The 13,853-nt window shown below is 44.3% G+C and overlaps 1 protein-coding gene across 4 annotated transcripts in view; it reads left to right on the plus strand.

The window, feature by feature from the left end:
* Nucleotides 1-13,853, plus strand: part of adgrv1 (adhesion G protein-coupled receptor V1) — a 156,902-nt gene that overhangs the window by 33,591 nt on the left and 109,458 nt on the right. For 2 of the 4 annotated variants that reach the window (XM_035379888.1, XM_035379889.1), the window contains exons 12-24: nucleotides 666-698; nucleotides 1,750-1,876; nucleotides 2,332-2,517; nucleotides 2,847-3,027; nucleotides 3,546-3,709; nucleotides 3,858-3,981; nucleotides 4,073-4,333; nucleotides 5,425-5,551; nucleotides 6,039-6,256; nucleotides 6,754-7,497; nucleotides 10,136-10,509; nucleotides 12,517-12,705; nucleotides 13,301-13,481. In XM_035379888.1, coding sequence (XP_035235779.1) covers nucleotides 666-698; nucleotides 1,750-1,876; nucleotides 2,332-2,517; nucleotides 2,847-3,027; nucleotides 3,546-3,709; nucleotides 3,858-3,981; nucleotides 4,073-4,333; nucleotides 5,425-5,551; nucleotides 6,039-6,256; nucleotides 6,754-7,497; nucleotides 10,136-10,509; nucleotides 12,517-12,705; nucleotides 13,301-13,481 — 2,909 coding nt within the window. The remainder of the gene's footprint in view (nucleotides 1-665; nucleotides 699-1,749; nucleotides 1,877-2,331; nucleotides 2,518-2,846; nucleotides 3,028-3,545; nucleotides 3,710-3,857; nucleotides 3,982-4,072; nucleotides 4,334-5,424; nucleotides 5,552-6,038; nucleotides 6,257-6,753; nucleotides 7,498-10,135; nucleotides 10,510-12,516; nucleotides 12,706-13,300; nucleotides 13,482-13,853) is intronic. The other 2 variants (XM_035379890.1, XM_035379891.1) reach the window with 1 other exon arrangement.

Genomic DNA, 13,853 nt, shown 5'->3' on the forward strand with positions numbered 1-13,853 from the left:
ACATCCATTTTAACTAGTGTTTGGGTCTTCATGTATGTCTATCTGTAAGTATGTGTGTTAGAGTTAGTGAGGAAACGTATCCATGTATGTGCGCATGTGTGACCGTGTGTCTGTCTGTGTGTGTGTGTGTGTGCACGTAGGTATGTGTGAGCTCATGTGTTTGCACGTCTGTGTGTGTGCGTGCGTGTGTATATGTGTGTGTGCCTACCTGTGTGAGCTTGCATAGGTATGTGTAAGCCCATGCGTTTGCACGTTTGCGTGTGTGCGTGTGTGTGTCTGTGTGTGTGTGTGTGTGTGCACATGTATAGGTATATGTGGTTGCACACCTGTGTGTGTAATCAGTAATCAGTGTTTGGGTGTGTGTTTAGTGAAGATTCCAGCTCTTTAGCCTTGGCAACCTGAGGACCGCCAGGTCAGTGCTCATCAGAGTGAGCAGGGAACCTGGGGGTGGGCTGTAGTCAGCGGGGCAGAACTCAAACACGGGAGGGGGGGGGGGGGGGGGGTATTGCGGAGGGTTTCTCACGAGGAAAGAGCGAGGGAACGGGTGAGGAGGAGGGGAGAAGTGTCTTCCTCTTCTCATTCCCTCTTTTCTCTGGGGCTGTTTTGTTATTCATGAGCACTGACGGGAACGCTCTCTCTGCCTCTCCCCCGCTCGCTGTCTTTAGGGTAGAGACGGAGCGGTTTGTAGTGTACTTTGGGTAAGTGGAGAAAGCTTGGCTCTTTGTGTGCTGTGAATCAGGACTGTTTGAAAAGGGCCTGCTTTTGGATTGGGGTGGTGGGGGGAGGGTTAAATTTGTGTGGGTGCCACAGGGTGCGGGGGTACCATGGGGAGACGATGAGGGTGAGGGTGGGGGTGGACCCGGGGGGGGGGGGTGGGGGTGGGGGTGTCTTCTTTATGTGTAGCACCTAATTTAACTAGAGGCTTTATGCTTGCCTCTAAAGACATCTGTGTTTGTATGCATGCGGTGAGTTTACCAAAAGCATTTGTTTGGAATGCTTTACTCTGGCTTGCTTTTGTTTGTAATTTACCAATTATGTTGGGCTCTCCCACCCTCCCTCTCCACCCCCACACCCCCCTTCCCTGTACGCATCAGAAGCTGGGCTGAGTTTAGTTGTAAGCTGCCCTGTCTGGAGAAAAAGCTTGTGGGCCCCTGTGGGACCCAGTCGCTCAAAGCTCGAACCTGCCAAGGGCCGACTCTGAGCCAGCTGCATGCATGTTTGGCTATCATGTCAGAACCTAAAACCAGCCTCATTTCAGCAGACATGTACAACAGGTCTCAGCAGAATTTATACTGTACAATAACTTGCTTATGAACACATGCCATAGAAAAAAAGATTTTGTTTTGTTAAGAATGAAGCCAAATTTTTGTAAAATGTAAAAAGGAAAATAAGTTGTAGTTAACATCCCTTTTGGGAGCCAAAATTTATATGAAGTCATTTAGCAGATATGCTTGTCCAGAGTGAAAAGTACATTGAAATATCTGTCCACCAGTGTATCTATAATTCGTGGTGTAGCTCCATCTGAAACAGGAAAAGATTTTGGCAGGAAATCACTGTAGCGTTTGGCCTGTTCTCAAGCCTGTTTCTGTTAGTTATTTACCTGAACCGACCCCTTGGAGCCCTGTTGAAATGGGTACTGTGAAGTGGGGTCACTGCTTATGTTTCTATATGTAATTTTGCCGTGTGTTTGTGTGTGTGCGTGTGTGTGTGTTTGAGCTTGAGTGTGATCTGTGTTTTCTGCTCATTCAGAACCAACACGGACAACCAGATCCTGAAAGCTGGGTTCACCAGCCGGGAGATTGTCATTGTGGAGAATGATGACCCGGGAGGCGTTTTTGAATTCTCTCCCCGCTCCAGAGGACCCTGGATAATCAACGTGAGCCTGTTAGATTCTTACACTTGCTAACACAAGTCTCTCTGTTCAAAACATTCTTTAATATGAAGCAAACTATATGGGCAGTCACAGAAATTCAACTCTAAAATGAGAATGAGGGAAGACATGGCATTATACAAAACTGAGAGGACACTACCATGGCTGAATGAGAACAAAGAGCCACATGGAATTGCTTGAGCTTTCAAGTGTATCTTAGTCATTAAAGACTGTGCAACACAAGGAAAAGGCTAAATAAAGAAATACAAATGGGATACTGTAAACACAATAATCAATAAATTCATGTTCAGGGCATCAGGGTAATTAACAATTAGTGTTAAGAGTTGTATGATTGACGAAAACAGAATATGCAGAGGTTCCCAGCATCCACTTCTGCAAAACCCCATCCCTCCCCCATCATTGGCCACCACCACTAACGCCGGATCTCCCCCCTACCACAGGAGGGCGAGACCGTGGAGCTGAGGGTGGTTCGGTCCCAGGGCCTGCTGCTCAGTCAGCTGGTCCGCTACACGGTCCTGCCGGCGGGCGACGTCGACTTCTACGGCGCCACGGGCGTGATGGAGTTCTCGCCGGGCGACAGGGAGGTGCTGGTGGCGCTGGTGGCCAGACCCGACGGCGTTCCTGAGGTAAACTCCCACAATGCCCCCTTGCTTTTCTTTCTTATTTCTTTTTTTCAAACAATAAAGCTTTTTATTGATTTATTAAGGATTCTTTTTCCCAATCCCTCATCAAATTACACGCTTTCAGTGAATGTTGGCAGAATAGCAAAAACAAATGCTACACAATGAAGTTTAAAGTATCAAGTTATCTTGACTTGCATTTCAAAATTACATTTATTAATAAGTAGCGAAACGCTAAACATTGCGTTCTTTTGAAAAGTGGGCGATGTGGCCTGAAGTCACCCAGGACATTTGCCCCCGTTCACCTTTCTGAGAGATGCTGTCGGTGTTTTCAGCTGGACAAGACGTTTTCGGTGGTCCTCAGCAGCTACAGCGCCCCTCCCAGCAGCCTGGGGGCGGCCAGGGAGGTCAACATCACCGTGCTGAAAAACGACGACCCTTTCGGGGTCATCGAGTTCATCCGCCCCGGTCTGTCAGAGGCCATTAACGAGAGCAAAGGGCTTCAATCTCACTCAGGTGACTGCGTATGAGAGAGTTTACATGCACACAGACTCACACCGAGCCTCAGGTTTAATCTCATCACCGTGCAGTTTGTCCTTAACTTTGAGGAACTGAACTTTTTTTTAAGTTCCGAATTTGAGTAGTTTAGTTCCAGCAAAAGTCTTCTGTTTTTTTTTTTGTTCTGTCATCGTAAAAATAACAGAAGCCTGCACACAATTTTTCTTCCCAAGATCACTGAGATCGTTCTGGACAGCACTGTTATGACTTCCAGAGACCATAAAACTCTTGATGTAAGCAGAAGCACTGAAAATGAGTACTGTGTGCCTGCACGCATCACTCAAAGTTAAGCACAAGCTGCTTTGCGAGTTGGCGCAATTTGGGTCGGTTTGTCAACGGCGTGTCATCTTCATCTTTATTTTAAAAATTTATATTAGACATTTTATTTGAGCGTGATTAAGACAATGAGAACTGCTCAAACCCTGATTTTGATCATGTGATACTAAAGCTCGATCTGGGTGTGCCCTCTCTGACAGCCTCCTTCCCCGTTGTGAGGAACAGGGGTGGGTTCGGGGAAGTATCCGTTCTCTGGGTCCTGGAGCCCCGTTTTTCTGGAGACGTGTCCCCTGTGCAGGGCTACGTGGTCTTCAGAGAGGGGGAACATGAGAAAAACCTCACTGTCTTCTCCGTCCCCGATGAGGTAGGCCGTTTTCACGAACTTTCCATGGCCTCAGTAACTGATAACCTTTAATTCTATCCAAGAGTGAGTTTCTTTGACAAAAGCAATGTCTTGGGTTAAAATTTTAGACAAAATTGTTTTGGCATGTATATTTTCTTTACCCTAATAGATACCAGAAGACGAAGAACATTTCACAATCACGCTTCTCAATGCTACTGGGGGCGCAAGGCTTGGGAACATGTTAAATGCAAGCATTCGGATTAGGAAGAACGATGACCCCATTTCTTTTGGCGGTAAAATGAAATTGTCATTGTATTTGTGATCTTTGTTGCTGTACCACAGCTGTACCTTGTCACAGACAAAGGGGTTCTCTTCCTCTTTCAGAGCCTGTGGTCGTCAGGGTGATAGAGGGAGGCGTGGCCAACTTCACAGTTCTGAGAGCTGGGCCAGCTGACTTTGTTGCCACCGTGATGTATCAGATCGCCAACGGTGACGCGTCACCCGGCGACATCGTGCCACTGAGTAACGACACCACGCTGGTCTTCGGCATCGGGGAATGGATGAAGAACATCTCCGTGGCAACTGCGGAAGATGACATTCCTGAAACGGACGAACCATTTTACATCATTCTGTATAACGCCACAGGTCTGTTCAAGTGGTCATATGCAGTAAATATACAGACACAAACAGCCTCTGGTCTCTGGGAGAGTGTATCAATGAGCTGCAGTCTCCTCATGCAGGTGTGAGTGACATAGCAAGAAATTTCTGAATTTGGGGAGAAAGGGGCGGGGGTATTTAAACACAAGCCTTACTCCAATCCAACATACACAACATTAACATTCATCGCATGCCATAAGTTGTGCTAACAGCAAGCACCTGTCCAAGGTCTGAAAATGGCTGCATTTTCCTTGTCGCATGTTGGTCAAAGCTCTTCCAGGGAATTAACCGGTAGTTGAAACTTAAGCAAAGTGGTAGAATCTGTTCATCATATTTGCTTGAATAATTTTATTAATTTGTCCTTCACTTGGTGGGAAAGCTACGTGTGTTCCAGTGGCATTAGGAGTGGCCCGGCTGACTTTCTTTGACTCTTTTGACCCCGGGAAGCCCTGCCCGTAATCCTAGTATTGTGTAACAGGAATGGAGAAGAAAGCAGGAAGGCAGGAAGTTAATTACTGCTTTCTGGCTTGCTCTGCGCTACAAAGACTTCTACCGCCAGCCTTTTATTTTCTTCTTTATTTGGTCTAAAATGTGAAGGTCATCTGCATCAGGATCTCAAAGCTCTTTTGCATGGTTGTCGTGGCAATGATTGGAATTTGAAATATCTCATCTTTGTGATATTGTTTAGAATGAGCGACAATACAGGAATAGAAAATTGAATTTGAAAATTAGAAATTGAAGAACAAAAATGTTTTCCATTAGTATAGATGGCTTTTTCAGACAGGTAAAGATATTAAGAGATGTTTTTCTTTGTTTGAAAAATACAGAGTTTATGCACAGTCATGTTCATTTTAAAACATTTATATTGTTAATTCTGTTGATTCCATACTGGGTTGTTTGAAGCCAGCGGTCATATTCCGATCTTATTTTATGTCATTTCTCAAATGAACCTCCTGATTTTGTGGTAGGGTTTTTCCATGTCCGTAAGCATTCGTTTTGCCTAGTGCCAAATAGTTCTAACTGACATGGGAGAAGGCTGCAGGCCTATTTGAGGCGGCTCACATGGTCTGTTGTGACAGGTGACGCGGTAGTGTACGGTGCAGACACTGCCACCGTGGTGATCGAGGCCAACGACGACGCCAACGGGATCTTCTCTCTCGAGCCAGTGGCCAGGGTGGTGGAGGAAGGGAAACCCACTAACTTCTAGTGAGAAATGTTCTAGTATCCTCCTTATGAATTTGAAATAAATGCTTTTTTCAAACCCCATTCCGAACCATCGTTCGTGTTGTAGCATTTTCTTTTCTTTCTCAAAAATATTTTAATTTGTGTCATCCAGGGAAGGATGTTTTCAGTTCAAGACCTCAGTCTAGATTTACATTTTGTATTTTAACCGTTTGAAGAGTATGTTTTTGGAATGTCAGTGTTCTAGAACTCAGTTGTTTTCAGTTAACAGTAATGCTTGTTACATCAGCATTAGAATGTTAAGTTAAGAGCATTCTAATCGCATATCTGTGATTTTACACCTTCAATGGTTAAATGCTGTTCAACATTTACCACATAACTTGGCCTTCAAATTTTGTTTAATCTATTTAAGTCCTAAACACCAATGCATAAATTATTCTCACGCATCTGGTGTTAGTTATTGATTGTTATTTATCATTATACCCAAAATTCTCTGTTTTTTTCCTGTCAGTGTGGTGAGAGACAGGGGGCCCTTTGGCGAAGTCACCATTTACTGGCAGCTGTTTGTCAATGACACGGCTCTGGAGCTGGGCCAGGAGTTCGTGAACACGACCGGTGCCATCGTCTTCGCCGACAGGGAAGTGACCAAGCCCATCGTCCTGGAGGCCATCTCCGACAAAATCCCAGAGTTCAATGAAGTCTACACTCTCATGCTGATGAATGTTTCAGGTAAGAAACATTAACCATATTGCTGTAGATACTCTGTAGATATCTTGGAATACATAAGAGTAGAATTTCTCAATTTTAGACGAGAAACAGGTGCAGTGCCTAGAATAAACTGTGCCTGTATACCGTATCTCCATAGAACTGGCAGAAGGATTAGCGATGGCATCTAGTTCAATGCTTGAAATAATTAGTCTTTAATACTTGGATGAAAGACAAGCCAGTCCATGGGGCCCAGTTGAAATGCCTGGGCTGGCTAGAAAGGATACATAATTGGGAACAAAAACAAGATATTGCATTATTTTTCCTGTGTTTCAGCAAATGTGGAGTTTTGCAATTAATTTGAGCTGACCTTTATATATTGGTCTATTTGTTGTATGCGGTACTTCTGATATCATGTTTGAGTTAGCACTGACACATGCTTTGGGTTTTGTAAGTGAGGTGTGTGTAGTGCTTATGCAAAGCATTGAAGGTTTCTTTATCTGTGTTCCCCTTTCATGCAGGGGGATACCCGGGGGATGGTGGGCGTCTGGCCGAGACAAACCTCAGCGTGTCCGTCCTCGTCCCCTTCAACGACGACCCCTTCGGAGTGTTCGCCATCGCCGCCGAGAGCCTGGACCGCGAGGTGGCGGAGGACGTCCTGTCCGAGGACGACATGTCGGACGTGACCAGCTTCACCATTCTGCGAGAGCAGGGCACCTTCGGGACGGTGCGCGTGGGCTGGGAGATCCTGTCCGACGCCTTCCCCCTGGGCCTGCCCCCCATGGATGACCTCATTCTCATGGCCTCCTTCCCCGTCGCGGTTGACCTCCAACCCCACATGAGGAGGCACCACTCGGGCACCGACGCCCTCTTTTTCTCCGGCTTCCCCGGGGCCTTCGGTACCATTGTCCCCGAATCCCTCCCCGTGGATCCCCAGGGTCTGGCCAACTTCACCTTCTCAGCTTGGCTCATGCCCCGCCCCAACACGAACGGTTTCATCGTCTCCAAGGGCAACGAAAACGGGACCCTTTATTACGGCTTTAAAGTCCAGACGAACGAGTCTCACGTGACTGTGATTCTCCAGTACAGCACTCCGGGCTCAAACAGCACGCAGGTGGCTTTGTCTACGGCCTCCAAGTTTGTGGAGGACAACGTGTGGGTGCACGTGCTGGTTACCCTCGATGACGGGATTATCGAGTTTTTCCTGGATGGGAACCTAATGCCGGGTGGAATGAAGAGTCTGAAAGGGGAAGCCATTACTGATGGTGAGTCTGTTCAGTGGCCTTCATTCTTCTTCTTATGTGAAACTGACCTGACTATTTGACAGATCTCTAGCTTGAACTGTAGATTTCTTTTGTTTAATTGTCCTGTTGTCCTCAGGGCCAAAAATGACCATGTCCAGTTTAACAGCAGTGAAAACCCCCAACATTTTTCAGCATGAAATTCAATGACTTTTCCTAGACAGACCCTACTAGTAGAAAAACTTAAACATTTGCCCGCTTTTATATTTTTAGAAAAGTGCTACACTATCAAGGTACAAAGATTGTCTAATTTGTTATGAAATCAGAAGTCATACTCAAAGTTAAGTGCCACACATTTAATACAGGAAAAAAAAATCTATTTTGATGTGTGCTTTGTCATAAAAACCAGTGATGTAGACTGGAGAAATACAGTCTCTCTGTAGATAGTAAGAGAACAGTTATGAACCAATTTATTGATGAGTGACTGTGTTTTTACATGAAGACCGTTTTAGATAAACCTTTTTTTACGGTTTATGATTCAATGATGAGGCTTTATCACGGGGTGTCCGACAAGGCTGGGTAATTTTTGACCCTGTAGAAACTGGGGGGCTGAGTCATATGAAGACAAAACAAGGGCTAACCAAGGATATCGCTAAGCACTTGTGTAATGAGTAGACAGTGAGCAAGTTGAATTTAGTGGACTTGGTAATTAAGAAACTTGAGTATAGTGGCTCATTTGCATTTAGTCTGTTAAATTTCACAGAAGCTAGCCCATTGCTATATATATCCCTAGCACTTTTCATTTATTTTTATATAAAGCTTGAAAACAAGAGCACTGTTGAATGAAACAAAATTATTTTTTTCTTCTAAAAATTATGAATCCTAAATGGATCGTCTTACTCTCCAATACACCACAGGGCACAATGCGAAATGGTTTATTCATGTTTTTCATGGTTTATTCACTGTTAATTCATCTCAACTGGCAGTGATATGAAGATCTGCTTATTGAAAGTTGCGTTGTCCAGAATTCCAAAGCCGTCCAATCAATAACCTCAGGCCATGAGAATTATTTTCCTGTTTCGGATCTACACGGAATGCCTTATTCCTTAAATCACCGGTTTGTTTAAGTCGAAATGCGATGAAGTGTTTTGTCTCTCTGCAGTAAGAAGACAATAAGTACCAAATGGTTCTTGACAGTTAGCTTTCCTCACCAGTTCCAATGTGTTTTGCTTTAGCTCTGCTAAAAGACAGTGTGTCTGTTAGCGCAGTTAACATGCCAGGGCAACCGGGTCGGTTGGATTCTCAACCATGTCTGATATCTCCCCACACACACACACGCATATATTAAATGTCAATTTGGAATGGTGCACCGATGGATGCGTAGTCGGTTGTGGTCCAAAAAAGCCATAGGGCATTTTGTTTTATGTTCCCCCTTTGTTTGCGGTTGACCCCCCTCTTCGCCCCCGTATGGAATTTCTGCCAGACCCCAGTCCCAGTGTGATGTGTGAGTACAGAAGTGCTTGAATGAGCGTTCAGCTCGGTCTGGGCATCGCAAAGAGCTTGTAAAAACCAAGCGCATTTTCTCTTTTGACGAACAGGAACACTTATTTGCAGGGTGAAGAGTCCCCTGATTGGAGGTTTTTATGGTTCGTTAACTGCAGTCAATCACACGAACATACGTATAAATGTCCAATGCCCAACGCCATTGTTAAGGTGTTAACTGAGCTTGCCTTGAACTGCCCTTCATTAGAAGTTACCTCTGGGTTTGAATGCAAGTTGCGGTGTTCTGCTTTTGAATCCAAACTTTAATCAGCTGAATGAAAACTTAAGACTTTTTTAAACTGATGGCTGGCCTCAGTGTCCAGTAGTTTTCACCGAGAGAGCTTGTGTTACTTTTTTAACTTCAAAAAGATGCTGACTTGCTGGTACATGCTTTTATCACGAGCAGACTGGATTACTGCAATTCTCTTTTTACTGGGCCACCAAAATGCATTGAAAAATTACAGCAAATTTAAAACACTGCAGCACAAATTTTAACAAAAAACTAAGAGGAGGGAACACATAACTCCAGTCCATGCTGCTGTACATTGGTTTCCTGTATCTTGTAGAATTGATTTTAAAGTCCTTGCACTTAACGGTTAACGGTCTAGCACCTTAATATATCACAGATTGCTTATCATTTTATGTCCCTGCAAGAGCTCTTAGGTCCTCCTAGACCGTTTTATTGAATATACTAAACGTCTGATACAAGAAAGCTGGTGAAGCTGCCTTTTGCGATTACGCCCCTAAATTATGGAAAACCCTTCCACAAGACCTCTTAAAGGCAAGCTGTTTTTTTTAAAGACTAAAGACCTATCTCTTTCAGCTGGCTTTTAATTAACCTCTTCAAAGTTTGACTTCATTTATATATTTGTTTATTTATTATTGTTGTTTTTATTATTATTATTATTATTATTATTATTATTATTATTATTGTTGTTGTTGATGTTGATGTTGATGTTGATGTTGATGATGTTGATGTTGTTGATGTTGTTGTTGTTGTTGATAATAATGCTAATAATAATAATAATACACATTTTTTATGTAGCACGTTACATAACGTTTATGTAATGTTACAAACATCACAAAAAACCGAGTAACCGACTGGCTGCTCTCACCGCAGGCCCGGCGCCGGTGCGGATCGGGTCGGACCCGGTGGGCGAGGAGCGGTACACGGGCCTGCTGCAGGACGTGCGCCTGTACTCCGGCAGGCTGAGCCGGGCCCAGATCCGGGAGCTCCACGGCCAGCCGGCCAAAACGGACCTGCGCAACGTGTCGGGCTACCTGGAGTACCGCCAGGGGGAGCAGAGGAAGTCGTTCGTGGTGGAGGCGCGCGACGACCAGGAGGAGGAGGGCGAGGAGGTCTTCTACCTTCAGCTGGTTTCAGCTCGCGGCGGGGCCCGGCTGCCTGACCCCCGCCCCACCGCCAAGCTGCGGGTCCTGAAGAGCGACAACGCCAACGGGCTGTTCGGCTTCACCGGGGCCTGCATCCCAGACGTGAGACTTCGCATTACATTACAGTACATTGCATCACATTACACTACCTTACATAACATTACATTACATTACAGTACATTGCACAACCTGACATTGCACGACATTACGTGATGTTACATTACAGTAATTTTTGCCTGGGCTTCCCAACCTTGGTCCTGAAGGGCCGCTGTGATTTTCTCTGTTGATCTGAAGATTAACCAGCTAACTCACCTTACCCGGGTTCTTGAGTCTAACTCTATGATTTAGCAGATACGTTACCCAAAGAGAAGTGTATCCAAAATAGGTTAAATAAAAGCTGCAATCCTAAAAAGACAAGAACGAGTACCTGAGACTTTGCTTTGATTAGATTAAACAGTTTTTTCCCATACTTTTCTTCACAGTGAAAATTATTCACGCATATTTTTGCTTAGGGATCTGCCTTACACAGTTTCTCTAATGATAATAAATATTACCACAACTGTTGGAATAACATAAACATTTTCATAGGTGTGTTGAGTATGTCAGAACACCATTTGGGACCTGGCTGTAAGGACGCTGAAAAACAACAGCTTAGGTTACGACTCCCATTTCATTTAACAATAGGAAGTTCTATTTTTAGGTTGCATTTTCTTTGAGTGATTGTAAGAATTGAATTTTCAGTTATTAACACCAGGGAAGGGATTAAATGGTCAGTGATATCTTCACACAAGGACAATAAAGTCAATTAGCCTGTGACATCAACCAATCAGTGACCCATACAGGACAGATAAAAGCTCAGTTTGTCTGGTTGAACACATGACCCTGGGCTTATTTTGTCATTGAACTTCTCTTGTTGCCTTTAAAAGTAAAGTGTATGCCTCAGTTAGATCATTGAGAAGTGAACTAATGTTCTTCCTGCGGTCCTACAACTCAATTGAAAGAGAAGCTTAAATTGAATATTCAATAGCTCTGTTATCTGTTTTAATCCATTGTTCTTTGTCGCTGTTTTTTTTTCTCTCGTTCCAATTTGAACGAGGCGTAACGCGATCCCCTAATTACTGTGTCCGTGTCCGCGTAAATGTTTGATGGGACTTCACGCCCGGGCAGAGAGAGAGAACGCTCTCCTTTCGAGGGAGATTTGGAAGGGGGGGAGCGAGGCGTCTCTGGTGGCCAGGTCAATTAACGCAACAGGTGGCGAGCTAGCGACGAGCATTCCTTCAGAAACGCGGCCTTTGGGCCGATGACAGCGGGGCGAAGTGACACGCTCCGCCTCACCTCACCCCCCACCCCCACCCCCAACCCCCCCTGCTCTCTCCAAATCAGATCGTGACTGTGCAGTTGCTCTGTTGCAGCAGCTTTTGTAGTTTTTGATCTACAGAGAGAATTCACAATTTGTAGCACTTGATACGTAAATTTGAGGTATTTGAACTACAGGGAGTATTCACAATACTTAATTCTGCTGCAGTTTTACAGAACCCAGGCCCATATACATTGCCTTATTCTCATGTTCTCTGATACCAGAAGGCAGCAATGTCTGTATCTGAAGTACATTTAAAGAGCAGATCAGGTGTTTCTGTGATAAAGACGAAATGTGAAACTCAGGGAAAGTATTTGGTTGGATATTCCATTTCGTTCATATGTACCTCAGCTAGGCTCAGTTTCTTCTACTGTCTGCATATCAGCATGCTTGATGCTAACTACATTAATTACTAAATACCTGAAATTAGTGTTCAAATGTATATGGGACTCTTTTTGAAAACTTTACACTTATGTCAATATCATAGAACTCCAACTAAAATCAAGAACTTAAGTGTAAGGTAACAAATATAAGGCAAACAAATATATTAAAAATGTTTTATTTTAATCGTTGATATTTTTTATTCTTGAACAGCTGCAAGTTTCAAACATTCTATATTGTACTGTATAAAGGAATTAAGCTTTTCATGAAATCTGATACAAAAGGGTCCACAATTTTTGTGGTGTTGGGTGGGTGTGCATGATCAAACCTTGCCTTCTCCTGCCACCCCCCTCCCTCCCCCTTATCTACAGACATCTGAGGAGGGCTCCCAGATCTCCTGCGTCCTGGAGCGTACTCGTGGGGCCCTGGACTACGTGTATGTAAACTACACCGTCACTCAGATCGATTCCTCCGGCTCCGCCCCTCCCTCTCCCGCCGCGCCCCTGGACTTTGTCAACGCCACCGGTGTCGTGGTCTTCCAGCCCGGCCAGCGCTCTGAGGTAAGAGGGAAGACCCGGCCCTCATCAATCATGGATGAGCCTCGAAGCTCTGCCGTCCTGTCGACACCCGAAAGCCAGGAAACACTTTGTGAGCATGCTCAGTGCTGTCTCCTCGGTGCACAGAAATGCAAAATTAACTTTGTTTGGAGGGCTTAACAAGCCAGGCCAGAGACAAGTCAGGGAGCTACTTTATCTTTAAAGAAGTTCTAGCACCTTCTGTGCTTGCATTACTTCACACTGTTGCTACCAGCAGTGACTTTCATTTCTGGAAAGAACATACTGCATGTTATTTATTAAATTATCTGACAAGATTGTTGAACATTTTGCTATTTGAAATTTTATTGCTATTTATTATCTGTTTATTCAGTTTAAATCATTCTACAGCATCATGAAGCTTTACACTTTGTATTATGTCTACACAGTTATTTATTTCCTTATGCATTGTAAAAAATAGCTAATAGAATTTATGTATTTCAAAATCTAGCCCCATCTAGTGGGTTGTCACAGCCCAAGTACCGAACCCAAAGTCTGTGATGTTCCATCTGTGATGGTCCCAGCTGAGGAGATGTATGTCCCATCCTTGTGCTGTCCCCAGGTCTTGAACTTGCTGGCCCTGGACGATGACCTCCCTGAGGTCGCAGAGACGTTCCGGATCGCCCTGGTGTCGGCTGAGTCCGGCGATGGGAAGCCAGGCTCCACCCCCACCAGTGGGGCCAGCATTGACCCGGACAATTCGGTCACCACCGTCACCATCAAAGCCAGCGACCACCCATATGGTAAAAAAAAATATGTACATATTTTAAAATTGGCTGACGTCTGGTGGCTCAAAATTGTGTACGGGTGTTGTTGTTCTGCTGGTGAAATTAAAATTTTAAATTCAGAATCAAAAGTGTTCAAACAAAACTTCTGTCATGTTTTTTTCTATGGTAGACACTGTTGTTGCATTTGTCTTCAAACCCAATTCATATTTACCAATTAACTTGTTGATTTTGACCTCTGCATAGTAAAATGTCCCATCTTAACAGAATTTTAACAGAGTACGTATGAGTCCAGTTGGGACCATATGCATTGTATAAGAATTGATTTAGCACTGAACATTTCACTGCGTATGAAATTGAATCTCTCATGAAAGCTTTTCCACTGACCTT

Source organism: Anguilla anguilla, chromosome 10 (assembly GCF_013347855.1).
Source record: "Anguilla anguilla isolate fAngAng1 chromosome 10, fAngAng1.pri, whole genome shotgun sequence".
In the NCBI taxonomy this organism is placed as follows: domain Eukaryota; kingdom Metazoa; phylum Chordata; class Actinopteri; order Anguilliformes; family Anguillidae; genus Anguilla; species Anguilla anguilla.